At 35.8% G+C, this 15333-nt stretch overlaps 3 protein-coding genes across 3 annotated transcripts; 2 read left to right on the plus strand and 1 right to left on the minus strand.

Moving 5' to 3' along the window:
* The first annotated feature begins 1985 nt into the window (after positions 1-1985).
* LOC106133397 (translocon-associated protein subunit alpha) lies at positions 1986-5870 on the plus strand. The gene is made up of 5 exons (XM_013333106.2): positions 1986-2204; positions 3075-3263; positions 4069-4346; positions 4677-4917; positions 5176-5870. The coding sequence occupies exons 1-5, from the start codon at positions 2147-2149 to the stop codon at positions 5244-5246; spliced, it is 837 nt and encodes a 278-aa protein (XP_013188560.2). The 5' UTR covers positions 1986-2146; the 3' UTR covers positions 5247-5870.
* Positions 5871-6390: 520 nt separating this feature from the next.
* LOC106133404 (small ribosomal subunit protein eS28) lies at positions 6391-8058 on the plus strand. Its single transcript, XM_013333114.2, has 2 exons — positions 6391-6676; positions 7910-8058. The coding sequence occupies exon 1, from the start codon at positions 6476-6478 to the stop codon at positions 6671-6673; it is 198 nt and encodes a 65-aa protein (XP_013188568.1). The 5' UTR covers positions 6391-6475; the 3' UTR covers positions 6674-6676; positions 7910-8058.
* Positions 8059-12370: 4312 nt separating this feature from the next.
* Positions 12371-13401, minus strand: LOC106133398 (bladder cancer-associated protein). Its single transcript, XM_013333107.2, has one exon. It carries the CDS (start codon positions 13235-13237, stop codon positions 12998-13000), a length of 240 nt encoding a protein of 79 aa, XP_013188561.1. The 5' UTR covers positions 13238-13401; the 3' UTR covers positions 12371-12997.
* Positions 13402-15333: the final 1932 nt, after the last annotated feature.

Below are 15333 nucleotides of genomic sequence, written 5' to 3' on the forward strand. Positions count from 1 at the left end.
ATATGTATGGATAAGAATTATAATTATCTTATCTCAATTTAACCTCCACATTAACTGTTACCAGTTTTGTTGTCATGTGTAGAGGTAGTTGTAGATATTTAGTGTGAACACATTTATGCTAATTATTCACTCATCGATACCTATTGGTTTTTCATGTCATTGTCCTACAGTTATACAATCATCAATGTTTGTTTATTTAATCCAGGTCACGATCTTGGCGTGAGCAAAGCGGAATATTATTTTTAGAAGTCTTTACAAAAAGTATTTCTAAAAAAATCTTTGATTAATAAATAACTTCATAGATTGTATAAATGGGTTTCACTTGCTCGGGGATTGCGGAACCGGATAGAAATGCCGTGTGGGGAACCACACGGTATTTGGCACAAATATAAAAAATAATAATAAATAGGAGGCTTATAAACTTGGGATTCTCCTTATAGGTGATAAGCTATTACTATTTGTATATCATTAAGCCTAACAGCTGAACGTGGCCTGTCAGCCTTTCAAGACTGCTGGCTCTGTCTATCCCGAAAAGGATATAGACGTCATTATATAAATGAATATTCGGTGCCGTGTGGTTCCCGGCACCAATACAAAAAAGAATAGGACCACTCCATCTCTCTCCCATGGATGTCATAAAAGGCGACTAAGGGATAGGCTTACAAACTTGTAATTCTTTTTTAGGCGATGGGCTAACAACCTGTCACTATTTGAATCTCAATTCTATCTTAAAGCCAAATAGCTGAACGTGGCCTATTAGTCTTTACAAGATAGTTGGCTCTGTCTACCCCGCAAGGGATAAAGTCGTGATTATGTGTATGTAATATTCGTATTGAAATCATAAGTTTTATATTCATTTATATTTTTTAATATAGAGAATAAGCATTCGTCCACGATTTAAATTTAAGAGATCTTTATTTGTAAATTGACGTCCGTTTGAAAATGCTGCAGTGTAGTTTGTTCTCGTACACATGCTTTGGAAGCGGTAGCGCGCAATAAGCGATTGATACCTACCTTGTATCCAATTTTGAAAATAAATCTTTTCTATTCTGTTTTAATGAATGAATTTAAAGGAGTTATTCGAAAGTAATCTCACAAAGGTAAGTACTAAATTTTGCTCAAACTTTTTATTGAAATCTATTTAGTATGTTTTAATTCATTGCTTAAATTAGAGCGAGAGGAGGATTAATACATTTAACTTCTTAAGAATTTCAAGAGGCAGAGACCTGTTGTGGGCTACGATCCAACGATACCTACATGTAATGATATATTTTTCAAAAATAAATATTTTCTTCCTCAATAACTGAAGTATTAGAAAATATTTGAGGAAGTAGGACAAAGCAAATTTAATTTTACTTGATCATACTTGTAGCACAGAAGTGTAACAGTTTCTTGAAAACCTACATATTTCCTCAAATCTCCGAAAAATATAGCTGTGACATTGGAACGGGCACATGCATAAGGCGAAAAATGTAATTTCGGCTACTAAAAACTGACATAGGCACTTAAAATAGAGCCATTTGCATCGACTCTTTCCGCGACTTTCACAGTTACGAAAAATATAGTTTATGATGTAATTTTATAATAACGATTACGGTTCATAAGTTTACCAACAATTCCTGCGTAATCGGAAAACTCGGGGTAAGTGTTATATCTGTAACTGGCAATATTTATGAATATTTCTCAGATAAAATGCTCTACAATAAAATTTCTTTGGAATATTTATATGAAAAAATATGGAGTATGTGGTGTTTGGTTTGAATTCGCTACAACGAACAAGCTAAGAAAAAAAATATTTTAATATTTGAAAAATAAGACGTATTACTGTATGTACCTTTAAAAGGATACCTAGTATTTTGTAATAATTACTGTGAAATTTACAATAATAATTCATTTTTTTATACTATTTACCGATAGTCGTTGTCGCATTTTACGATTTTGTTTCTTGACTGACGTTTCAAACATGCCACATCACTAGTGACAAAATACTCCACGTCAATCGAGTTGGAGAGAAAATTGGCATTTTGCCTCGAGTTTTGTGCGGCGTCGAGCTGAATGTTATAGAAAAGTGAATGGCCTACAAACCACTCAGATAGTATCTGCTGTATTATCAAGTTAAATATTTAAATTTAATTTAGATATCAATATGAAGTTTTTATATTTGACATTCCTGGTGCTCCCGGCAGCTTTGCTGTGCTTGCAAGGTGAGAGTTTTGATTTCTTAAGATATTGCTTTTCTGAAGTACGTGGCAACATAGTTCATTTGATTTTTGAGAGAAAGTTGTGGTAAAAATATTTTCAGTCACCTTTATTTGCCCTAGGAATCAATTCTGAAGCTGTGACCTAGTTGCAACCTGTAACTTATAAAAAGCTTTTGTACACTTGCAGAGGTCTTCATGAATAGCTCATTCTATGCCTATGTCTCCTAACCGAGTTTTACCTATGCCTTGTCATTCTCATTAATATTTTTACCAAATAAAATGAATTTAATTTTTGGCCAACTTTTTTGATCTTTGTGTCTAGCATATGGTCATTGAAAGTGAATTCTTCACTATTGCATATCTTTCTGAACTGCTTTACTTGTTTTACATATTTCACCACAGTTAAACCTTCATCAGACAGGTCAAGCCACAAACTATATCCTTCTGAAAGTAACACTAGTTAAAAACTTAGCTATATTTACATACATATACATCTATATCCCTTGCAGGGTAGACAGAGCCAACAGTCTTGAAGAGACTGAAAGGGCATTTGTAGCTATATGGCTAAGTGATGGAATTGAGATTTAACTAAGGACAGGTTGCAAGCCTATAACCTACATGAAGAATTCCAAAAATCATTTATTTCTTTAAGACTTTTCCTTAGTCGCCTTTTGTGAAACCCATGGGAAAGAAAGGTTGGGCAATTCTAAAGTACTGGAACCACACCACACTAGTTATATTAAATTAAAAAAACTATATCCTCCATTATTTGCTGGCTGAAATATTAAGTTAATTAGAAAATTTAAATAATAAAAGTTAAAATAAAGATATTAAAAATTTTATTCTAAACTATATAACAAAATTGAATTTCAGGAAACACAATCTTCGCACGGGCAGAGGAAGACGAGCTTGACGATGTGGTAGACATTGAAGGCGAAGACAACCAGGTGGTTGGTGATGATATCAGTGATGATGATGACTCTATCGTTAAGTCCTCGCAGGATATTGACACCACGATTCTGTTCACCAAGCCTGTGCCTAACTACGGAGATAATGCTTTTGGTGAGTGTCTTTTTTAAGTTTTAGCAGTTTTTTTTTATTCCATTTCTATATCACTACTGCTTGTTTACACCAGCAGCCCCTAGACTGTCATCTAAGTAAGGCTTACCTACCCTTCAAATCACCACCTTACCTAAACTCTGTTTCACTACTTTAGGAATCACTTTGTCTATTCATTTGCCTAGGCTCTGTCTAGGGTTATTATGTGACAGATTGCTAGCCCATCACCTTCTAGAAGATTCCAATGTTTATTAGCCTATTCTTTGGTCTCCTTTAACAACATCCATGGAAATGATACGAAGAGGTTCTATTCTAAAGTGCCGAAAACTACATAGCACAATCAATTATGCAATTTTTATGAACATTTTTCTAAAACTGTTTTTTTAAAGGAGGTTTTATTCATAATTGCAATAAATTATGATGTGGTCACAATGAACCTTCTTTAGCTTGTTGAATAAAACATCCACTTACATCAGGAAATAGTTCCTATCATAGCGTAACTTTAGCATTCCTATCATAAGTAATTACACAATAAGTAATTAGTTAACTACCTCATCTATGAATTTCTTCCTAAAAGCATATTGTTTATTATATCAGCAATTTTAATACAGTATTGAGCAAATTAACATATTTGAAAATGTAGGATTAAAATAAGATCTCTGGTCAAAACCTGGATAGCCTCTTTGAGAGATGAGTTCAGTAATTTTGGCAAAATTTTACTGATCTTGTCACTCTCATTTTGAATCATCCTTTGGTTCAATCAGAAAAATTTACATATAATACAACAATCACTAATTTAAATTTGCAGATCTGCAAGCTGGTTACCCTGTGGAATTCCTCGTTGGTTTCATCAACAAAGGTTCCGAGGACTACATAGTGGAATCAATGGAGGCTTCTTTCCGTTACCCCATGGATTACACTTACTACATTCAGAACTTCACCGCATTGCCTTACCACCGTGAAGTGAAGCCGAGACAGGAAGCCACCTTTGCATACTCATTCATTCCGAACGAAGCGTTTGCGGGCAGACCCTTTGGTTTGAATGTACAGTTGAACTACAGGGATGCCAGTGGAAACTTCTATCAGGTTAGTTTGCATATCTTCGCCTATCAAAAGTTAATAAAATTATGTAGTATTACCAGTCGAAACCACATTTATTGCTATAAAAACATTTTTTTTTATAGAACATTTGTCTTTTCTAACTAGTATGACTACAATTTTTCTTTTATATTATAAGTAATTTGCATATTATTGTTATTTTTTGTCTTTTCCTACAAATATATATTAATCGTCACATATTTACTTTAATATTCTTTGTCGCCACGAGATTTTAAGTTTTACCAATTTGAACTTCTTGGTCACATTTGGTATAAAAACTAGAAGTTCAAAACAACTATATATCCATTTCTCCTGCAGGACGCCGTCTACAACCAAACAGTGAACATCGTAGAGGTGTCCGAAGGTCTCGACGGTGAGACGTTCTTCCTGTACGTGTTCCTCGGTGCCGCCTGCGTGCTGGCGCTGGTGCTTGGCCAGCAAGGTCTGTCGTCGCTGGCCCGCCGCAGGGCACCGAGGTCAGCGCCCAAACCGTTGGAGACTGGAACTGCAAACGGTGTGGACTACGATTGGCTGCCGAGAGAAGTCGTTAACCAACTCAGTATGTGTTATTTTAATTTTATACATTCGTATGGTCAACAGCCATTAAACATAGGATGAAAAAGAGAGAAAAAATATGCAATTTTAATTTGATTAAGCATGGTTAGAACATCGGCATTTCAAATTTTTATTAGACAGATTTAATATTAGATAGTTTTATACATAACTACATTAAAATAAACTATCAGGCGGATAATTCTATTTAAAAAAACCAAAAACATTGACATATTTTATTCTTATATATTTTTTTTTTTTTCAGAAAAATCACCCAAGTCTCCTAAACAGTCACCACGCGCAAGAAAAGCCAAAAGATCAGCGGGCGACGATTAATCTAGTGCTTCGTAGCATATTGTGAACACCAAATGTTGCGCAAACTGCGATTGAGTGTGTGCGAAGCGACAAAAATAAGAATAGACCATCCCCTTGACCTCTGTAATGTACTCTAGACTTCATATAAGCGTTAGAAAAATTTACTCCTATTAGATATTTTGGCGCTAACATGTTGAATGTTATTTCTCTTACTTCTTCGAGAGCTCATTTAGAACATAATAAAATAAAAACAAATAGGTAAATTCACACAAAATTTAAAACTTATTACGATTGCCATTTGCAAAAATTTGCATTTTACATTACCCAGTACACTCTGTAGAGGCGCTTCAAATGGCCAAAATTATGCTGTCATTATGTATAGACTATTTGGTCCAGCATACTTGTATTATTTACATCTGTGACCATTCCTCATCTCATAAACGAAATAGTTTGATAATTCTGCTAGCCTTATTTCGCAATAGATGTTCAATTTATGTTTAAGAAGGTCTATTGTTATTTTAGTCAGCGATGAACAGACTGTTCTAGAATAAGTGTGTGGTGAGAGTAAACTATGGAACAAACAGTGCTGAGAGCTTTGTAACAATGTGTGAAAGACATTAATTTAATAAACATGTTACATTTTTATATGCTTGTTTAATTTTTAACCTCCTAGATAGAAAAGGTTCTCAGTTTAACCTGTATGTATGTTTGTAAACATGTACAGAACACGGGTAAGGTCTACCTGCAAAGATTCGTATTAAATCGATCGCTTCGTGTAAAAAGCTAACACCTAATTCAGGGTCCATGGTTACAAGGCTTATGTCTTTGACATTTAAGGAGTCCGAGGTATTCCAGGCTCCTCGCCAGAGTGGTGAGGATGAAGCCAGAAGGAAGAGGATTTTTCCTCCCTTACTCTAAATATTGTAAAATACAGAATCAGAATAATAATCAGAATTTTGTTTTTGGTTCATGTTTTTATTGATAGTATGACGATGTCTAAGATAAAGAAAAGAAAAATTTGTAATCTAAATTTAAAAAAATCTTTATTGCACAGTTTTACATTAAAACATTATTAAAATGTGCAAAGTCGATTAAAAATTAAATCGACGATATAGAATCGAACGATTTTATTCAAATCGATTCTACCTTACTTTGCCATTGCCACATCACTAAACTGTCAAATTCTTTTTCGTACACGCTAGCTCAAGTGCACGTGTATTTTTTGGGTTTTTGCTCGATACTAAGCCAAAATGGATAAACCTAACGTTCTTGCTCGCGTCGTCAAGGTCCTGGGCCGCACTGGCTCCCAGGGCCAGTGTACCCAGGTCAAAGTTGAGTTCATCGGAGAGACTAGCCGTCAAATCATCAGGAACGTGAAGGGTCCAGTCCGCGACGGCGACATTCTGACTCTCCTCGAGTCCGAGCGTGAAGCTAGGAGACTTAGATAAGCAGTAAGTTCTTTTTTGCTTTTACAATTAATTCTTAAAACCTTAGAAAGATATGTCGGTACTAAGTTAAAATTGCCAAGAATTAGGTTAGGTGCACCTATGACGACTCGTCATTGCCGGCATAAACTCCTTTCAATATAAGTTGACGAATGTATAGTCATGCATGTAAGTAACTTTATCATTGTTAATTAACTATATTTCTTTTCTGTTTCCACTCAGCCTGATTAATTTAGTACCTATTGATTTCTAGCCTCCACCTCAATCAAGTTACCTTAAGAACCAAACAATATTACTTTAATATACAATATACCCAGTGTTAATAGAGATCACACACAATTACTGTAGCAATGCCTGAACTGAATTTTGCTGCCGTACCATTTTTGATTGCGGGCGGACCACAGACCTGAAAGCATTTTAGTGGGGCTGCAAATGGGAACCGGCAAACATGCCTATTCTTGTTTATGTTAAGAACATAAAGTACATTCATGGTAACATGCTGCAGTTTCATGTCACAAAAATAAAAATGTTTTAAGAGATAAAGACATTATGAGCTTTTACTTAGGGCGACCTCAGTGTTGGAGAGCAGAAGAATGTTACAATGTGAAATATCCTTTATAAGACATACTTAAGGCCGGGACTCCACCAAAGCGGAGACGAGACGAGCGGAGAGGAGATGTTTTTTAAACAACCAATAGAATTGAGTTATTGACACGTCTCCTCTCCGCTCAGCTTCAGTGGAGATCGCTGTGCGGAGATGTGTAATATTTGTATGTCGCGATGGAAGCGGAGATGTGAGCTGTGCGCGGACGACGCGCAGTGGAGACGAGAGATGTGCGTACTGAGCACTCAACGCCCCGCACCCGAGCTGAAAAACATCTCTTCTCGCACAGCACACAGCACACCGCACACATCTCCGCTTTGGTGGAGTCCCGCGAGCTGAAAAACATCTCTTCTCGCACAGCACACAGCACACCGCACACATCTCTGCTTTGGTGGAGTCCCGGCCTTAAGATCAACCTCAGTATTAGTTTTTTATTGACTCTATGATCTTGAATTCCCCTCTTGGTTAAGTTTTAAAGTCTCCAGTATGTAGTCTGTCAATTTTTATTGAACATAGTTTGTGCTGGCCTTGAAACCAACTGCTCATAATTGAAGAGATAACATTTATCTAAAACCCCTTTTATGTTTACAGTTTAAACATTCAAATAATTAAAATGAAAATTCTGCTTGTTTCAGGTCTGCTTCTATATCTACATACATTAGGATAAGGCGCACCTTTAATATGTAACATTTATGTATTAAATTTTTTGTGTATAACCATATGAAACCGTCAAAGATGAACATTTATAACACCTATTACCATCTCAATAAATAATTACAAGCGACCAATGGTTTTTTATTGATCTGAATTTGTTAAAAATATGGTCGAGTTGAGAACTGTCATGAAGTCCATTAACAAATGCTTTTGACATGAAATTTGGTATACTAAAGTTCCTAGATTAAATAGAATTGTTATGTACCTAATTGATAGAATCTGAGGCATGAGCGGCGCTTATGACCACACGCCTGAATACCTTAGGTTTTTACGCACAATGATTCCCGTCTGACCTCCGCAACCTTTGCAGGGGATCATGGTTATGCATGCCTGGATGTGCAGGTTACCTCACGTTTCCCTCCTTCATCGTGATATAAGAGCATCGATTAGCAATCGAGACCCTTGCATAGCGAGCTTGTGGGAGCCAGTATATAGGTACGTAATAGGTGGGTAAGTACATATGGTCGCGTCTATATCCCTTGCGGGGTAGACAGAGCCAACAGTCTTGAAAAGATTGAATGGCCACCTTCAGCTATTTGGCTTAATGATAGAATTAAGATTCAAATAGTGACAGGTTGCTAACCCATCGCCTAAAAAAGAATCCCAAGTTTGTAAGCCTTAGTCGCTTTTTACGACATCCATGGGAAAGAGATGGAGTATGGAGGATGCACATATGCGGTAGTTATGAGTATTATTTTGGGTAAACATATAGGTAAAGAGATTTACCACGACATTATTTAATAAATATTGATAAGGTAGATTATATATGTACTTTTAAAATTAATAGCCGCTGACCGTAAGCTGATCAAACTCATGTTATCTTTAATGTAAACAGTCGTTCTATGAAGCAAATAGGACGTAATTAGGTACAATTGTACCATAAATGTAATGTAAGTTTTGGTTTATTTTGTAAATCAAATAGTGTGCAATCGGGAATGATAAGTGATGTGGTAGGCTAGGTACCTAGATAGGTACCTAGCCTACCACATCACTTATCATTCCCGATTAGGTAGATACCTATTATTGTTACTCACAATTTCGATGAAATTACACTAGCATGTATGTGCCGTGTGGTTCCCGGCACCAGTACAAAAAAGAATAGGACCACTCCATCTCTTGCCTATGGATGTCGTAAAAGGCGACTAATGATATAATTAAAGGGTTTAATGATAGAAATGCGATTCCAATAGTGACAGGTTGCTTGCCCATTGCCTAAAAGAATCCCAAGTTTATAAGACTATCCCTTAGTCGCCTTTTACGACATACATGAGAAAGAGGAGTGGTCCCATTTTTTTTTATTATTGGTGCCGGGAACCACACGGACCTAAATGATTTACGAAATATTGGCGAATTAGCTATTGGCCATAATTCATTTAGGTATGTACCTTTATCTGAAAGATTGTCAGTTACGTTTTCACCAATAAGCTGATGGACAATCTTAAAAAAAATTGGATTTGTGGTAGTTGTTATATTTTCGTGGGCGAAGTCGCCGGTATCAATTAGTATGATACGTAGTACGTATAAACCCGGCTCATTGTGGTACTGTACTTTTATGTAAATTGACCTTTGAGTTTTGATTCTGTACTACCTGTAAGATAAAAAGACGTGATATGTGTGTGTGAATTGACTTATAATGATATGTATTCCGGTAGTATGAACATTGCATCATCGATACACATGCTAAATGCATTAATGTTCTCATGGGTGTATTACCTAATGCTTACATTTCTTGTGCGTTACACAATATTTTGTTACCTACATATTTATGCACTTTTGTAGTTCTCCCATCAATTTCTTAAAATCTCAGGGCACTTCTAGTACGCGTACTGTAATCTCAAGGATTTCGGCCTGGATGATTTCGCTGCCTGATGGTAAGCAAGATGAGGCCTAAGGTGGCGCACGCAATTTCCTATAGTGCTTATTCACTTTCGCCTTGAAAATCTCCAAAATATATGTATCGGAGAAGAGATATGAAGGGAGGGAATTCCAAACCACAGCGGATTTTGTCTGTTGGTTTGGTAGCTCTATCACGCAAAAACTGCACAATTGTTGTAAAGCTAAAAAAGCTCAAAAGGGGAAATACCTAAATATATTATTTGGGTAGGTATTTCCCCTCTTACGATGTACGTCACCCCAATAAGATATATCCGTGGAACGTGTAGATCTTGAAACTGTGTTAGGTACCTATTATACAATTTATTTCACGTGTAATTACACAAAGTTTGCGGGCTTTACCTAAAACAAACACATTAAATTGTAATCTCATGTTGTAATTCATAATACAATAATAATTATCAATTACTAACAATAACTGTACATCAATTATCACGTCATAATCATTAACAAAACAATCAGATAAGTACAGATCGGTACATTCCTAATGGACACCTCTCAGCCGGCTAGGCTATAGTAAAAAAAACTACACAAATTATGTACAGACTAGTTCTGACTTTCAAGGAGACCCTTATCCATATTGGATCATGTTAACAAATGCACATCCATGCCAAAAGAGTGTCGTTCAGTTATCAAAGTAATGTTGGTATGTGAAAGAAGATGTACCTAGTTACAGGAATAGAAAAGGGTATGTTGAGATGGTTCGGTCATGTAGAGAGGATGAATGAAAACAGGTTGACTAAGCAGATATACATGGAGGGTGTGGAGGGAAAGGTCGGAGTGGGAAGACCTAGACGAACGTATCTTGATCAAATTAAGGACGTCCTGGTAAAGGGTCAGGTCAAAAATACCCGAAACCGCCGTGCTGGCATGAAGAGAGTTATGAATGTGGATGAAGCGAAGGAAATATGCAGAGATCGTGGCAAATGGAAAGAGGTAGTCTCTGCCTACCCCTCCGGGAAAGAGGCGTGATTTTATGTATGTATGTATGATATAATTAAACGGTTTAATGATAGAATTCCGATTGAAATAGTGACAGGTTGCTTGCCCATCGCCTAAAAGAATCCCAAGTTTATAAGCCTATCCCTTAGTCGCCTTTTACGACATCCATGAGAAAGAGGAGTGGTCCTATTTTTTATTATTATTAGTGTTGGCAACCACACGGACCTAAATGATTTTCGCAATTTCGGCGAAAAACCTTTTGGCAAAGTTAACAAATGCACATCCATGCCAAAAGAGCGTCGTTCAGTTATCAAAGTAATGTTGGTATGTAACTTAGTAGAGTACTTTGTCGCATCACGCTTTACGATTCTGATAAGTGCTTACACCTATCATAAAACATTTTCTTTACCAGAAAAATGTTAAATATATTATGGTATTTAACTTTTACTTTAACTTAACCATGCGACCTTTAGGATCAAGATGCAACCACAACACTGCCCAAGACCCTGACTTTTTATAGGGAGTCAGATCTCTTTCCTGTCCCCGTAGCATCGCACGCGCGGAGCAGTTTTTAATTTTTTATCGCGCCGGAAACTATCAATGTCCCATTTCACGTAAATTTAAAAGTGAAACGGCGATAGTTTTTCGCGCGGTAAAAACGGCATCACGCGTGCCATGCTACAGGGACTGTTGTACTTAATTTGTGCAGGCCTTATATGTATATTATTTTTTATCAATAAATTTATAGGATTTAAAGATGATTGAAAGAGGTTACCCCACCTTGGTGAGCCCCAGTATCACTCACTCACTATGCAGTTTGTTTTATAGGTAAAATTATAATCACTGGCAAGAGAAACATCTCATATATAATAATATCTAAGTATTGCCATAAAACAGTTCTCTCTTGTTAATTAAAAAAATAAAAAATACTTAAATGTCTTGACAAACTGCTCAAAACATGTAAAAAAAAATATGGTGTTTATACATGCAATAATTTTGAACTGAATAATTTTCTGTAGTTAATAGTAATAATTTTAACCGACCACAAAAATTTTCTGCAAAGTATGGAATTCATAATACATTACTTAATGATTGTTTGTACGTAAATTAAATGGTGATTTGACATATTTTATAGAAATGTCAGAGATAAAATAAAGGTACATTAAACGCTCATTTAATACCTGTATTATAGGTGTATTAATATTTTAAAGAATTCCTTACTTACAATGAGTCAAATATTGTCTTGGTGTGCTGAACACATAAGAATGTGGAACAAATAAAAAAATGGAAATAATTTATGGTAAATATTACATTTCTTGAAACTACATTGGTGTCATTATATTATCATGTCAACAATGGTTATAAGGACCAATGGGGCTATTCACAAAAAATAGACAAGGCACATGTTTAATTTCTCTCTTTTTCTATAATCATTCAGCCCTATAGTTCCAAATTAGACATATATACGACTTATCAACATTGCAAATAGACCCATTGTATTACTTACTGATAAATATTTTTGTGGTTTTATTTCAAGTCTTTCAAAAATGCTCAATAATTTTCAGATTAGCATTGCAACTCTAATGCACTACTTATTGTTTTTTTTTTATATAAAAAAAGGCAGTTTTAACAACCATTCTGAACGTGCATTAGTGAACTCGACCATCAAAACTTGCTCCAAATATTTATGAGTAGAGAGATGAAAATTCCATGAATATATGAAGTTTTACTTATTAATATTATAACTTTAACAAATAGCTGATATTAACCGTGTTCCATGGACACAAGTACTAGCCAGACACTGCTAGTTAATTCATCTGTATGAAAAGCATGCAAGTTTCTTCTGCTTTCTTTTCTAAATATTTTTTTTTATTTCATTGAATTACAATAGATATGAATCAGTTTAGTAGTGAGGTTGATTGGATTCCATAATGCTACACATATAAACTTGTAGGGTCTAGCTAGATCTATGTCATGGTAAGACAAAACGAGTTTTAGCAATAGGCCATTGCTGTACAACAGTGAATGTAAATTTTCGAATTTACATTATTTACAAAAATATACATAATAATATGCAGCGCACGTCCATATTTTCCCGCCAATCTGCGCGGCCGGTACTGGAACACTTGGTAATATTTTGAGCACTGGTTGGTAACTTTACATGCCACGCACGGCTAGGTCTCATACTTTTCTCCTTCGCACTGAGTCGCCCAAAATAAGCAGTTACCGATTCCGCTATAACAAATCAGGATTACTGCCGCTAGGAAGACTACACTGCACACAGTACACGGCTTCCGCTCTAGGAAAAATCCTATTAGGTATAACACCATAAACATAACGTGTGTATTCACTAACGCCGGGTTTACGGGCTTCGGAATCAACAGCACTGGGATCAGCCATTGCAAACAATACATCTCGGCGACGCGCGCAGGTGAACACTATCGCGTTACGATAAGGTTAATCAGCAACTGCGCCGTAATCGACATGATTCGAATGATATCTTCATTAATTTTATGTACATGAGCAAAATTAATTTCCACTGCGTTGTACACTAGATTTGCGATTAATAATTTGACTTTGACAGTTCATTTTTAAACGTGATTTGACACCAATGACATCAGAATGAGTGTTGCCGCCAAATAATTATTCCGAAATTATTAATTTTAATAATGGCTACCTTAGAACTATTAGGTACTTACATAATATCCAATAGGAAAAAAACTGGCAGTAATCCAGCTAATGTACAATAACTTGTGTCTGGAGAGGAGCCTAGGGTGCACCTATTAAATATAATCCTGGTTTGGGTAAGTCAGGTTTTACCAGAAGCCACTCCTGATTTTTTTTTTATACTAGCACCCTTGAAACAGTTCTTCAAGGCCTATGCCTACTTTGAGCCTCTTCCATGCCAGTTCTCACATTTATTCCTCTCGCACTTTCATACTCTTACCATTTCCTTGCACACTCCTGTTAGACCAGTACCTATTGGATTATGATGTTAAAAGATATATTAGAAGAATGTGTCTATTCCAATAATCGCTTTTTGCGAAATTTACGGGAAAAATTGGATTGATTATATTCTTAAGTGCCGGAAACCATGTGGCATAAATTCATTTAAAACATTAGTACATAATATCTATTCAATAACATTTAGGTATTGATGAGAAATCCTTTTGGGATTTGGACTTTAATAATCTATTATTGCCGAAAATACTCCATATCGTTTCCATAAATGTCGTAAAATACGACTAAGGGATAAGCTTTTTAACTTGGGATTCATTTTAAAGGCGATAGCCTAGCAACCAGTTACTATTTCAATTTCAATTACAACATCATATTACAACATCATAAAGCCATATAGCTGAACGAGGCCTTGCAGTCTTTTCAAGACTGTTGGCTCTGTCTATCCCACAATATATATATATTGTGGGTATGTAAGGACATAGACTAGATAATCCTATGTATGTTCTATTGAAGGTTATTTTTAAAGATTTCTCTCAAACATAAGTTAGTATGAATGAGTGACGAAGTTTTATTTTGGGTCAATATAATTAATCACTGTCCAGCCCAAAGGGTGGGAAACCCTGTTACCTACTTACTCTGTACACCATGTTATAGGTATATACATTTAACGGCTACGATATTGTGGCGGTATCTATGTATATATGAAACATATATGTTAGGATATATGTTTGTATATACAAACGTTATTTTTCTCTACTAGTCCAGAGTGGGAAATTGCAATAGACTAATGTGTTTCTTTCCTTAGTCACCCCTTACGAGATTCAAACGAAAGAGAGGGTTATTAATGGTAAAGTAATAATAGCTTATGTGGACAACATCCCCGAAGAAATTATGCACAACAAAAATTCTACATTTCTCTTTAGTTTAAGTTCTCATCTCAAGTGACTGTTATGTCATACTGGGAAAAAAGAAGCTCTAGTAGCCCCATGTATCAAGAAGGTAAGAAACGAAGGGTCCACCGTCTGACCTCTTTGACCCTGTGAAACAGGAAATCTGAAAACCCATGTTTTACCATGGTCAAGTGCAAGCCCAGGCTTGCACTATTTAGGTAATGCATGGGAACTCATTTATTCCCTTAGTCGCCACTAAGGTATTTTTAAATGGAGAGAATAATCGGCACTTTTATAGTTACCGACTTAACTACTTAACTGAGTAGGTACCTATTTAATTTCTTAAAATACCTACTTAATTACAAGAGATTATTTATATAGATTAATAAAATGAGATTCACGCTTGGATGATCAAAAGATCTGTAATAATTACTGTTTCATTACCAATCTCGAAGGGAATTTAATCCTCGTTGAAAAGCCATAATTTTGTACATTCACTTCTTTACGGCACCTTAGGTAGGTAGGTACAGATTTTGCGATTTTCGCGCATGCGCAATTTGCATGCCTCACCCCGATCTCCTTTCCCGCCAGTGACGGCCAGCATTCGCGACGGCCGCCATTCGGCCACACCGTAAAAAAAAAATTTAAAAGAAAAATGT

This window comes from Amyelois transitella, chromosome 11, assembly GCF_032362555.1.
Source record: "Amyelois transitella isolate CPQ chromosome 11, ilAmyTran1.1, whole genome shotgun sequence".
Taxonomy (NCBI): domain Eukaryota; kingdom Metazoa; phylum Arthropoda; class Insecta; order Lepidoptera; family Pyralidae; genus Amyelois; species Amyelois transitella.

What these genes read in the sequence shown, in the direction of transcription:
- LOC106133397 (XM_013333106.2), top strand. Translation starts at nt 2,147, where the DNA reads ATGAAGTTTTTATATTTGACATTCCTGGTGCTCCCGGCAGCTTTGCTG. An exon ending in CCAGTGGAAACTTCTATCAG is followed by an intron (nt 4,347 to 4,676) that starts GTTAGTTTGCAT and finishes TTTCTCCTGCAG; the next exon opens with GACGCCGTCTACAACCAAAC. An exon ending in AGAAGTCGTTAACCAACTCA is followed by an intron (nt 4,918 to 5,175) that starts GTATGTGTTATT and finishes TTTTTTTTTCAG; the next exon opens with AAAAATCACCCAAGTCTCCT.
- LOC106133404 (XM_013333114.2), top strand. Translation starts at nt 6,476, where the DNA reads ATGGATAAACCTAACGTTCTTGCTCGCGTCGTCAAGGTCCTGGGCCGC.
- LOC106133398 (XM_013333107.2), bottom strand. Translation starts at nt 13,237, where the DNA reads ATGTATTGTTTGCAATGGCTGATCCCAGTGCTGTTGATTCCGAAGCCC.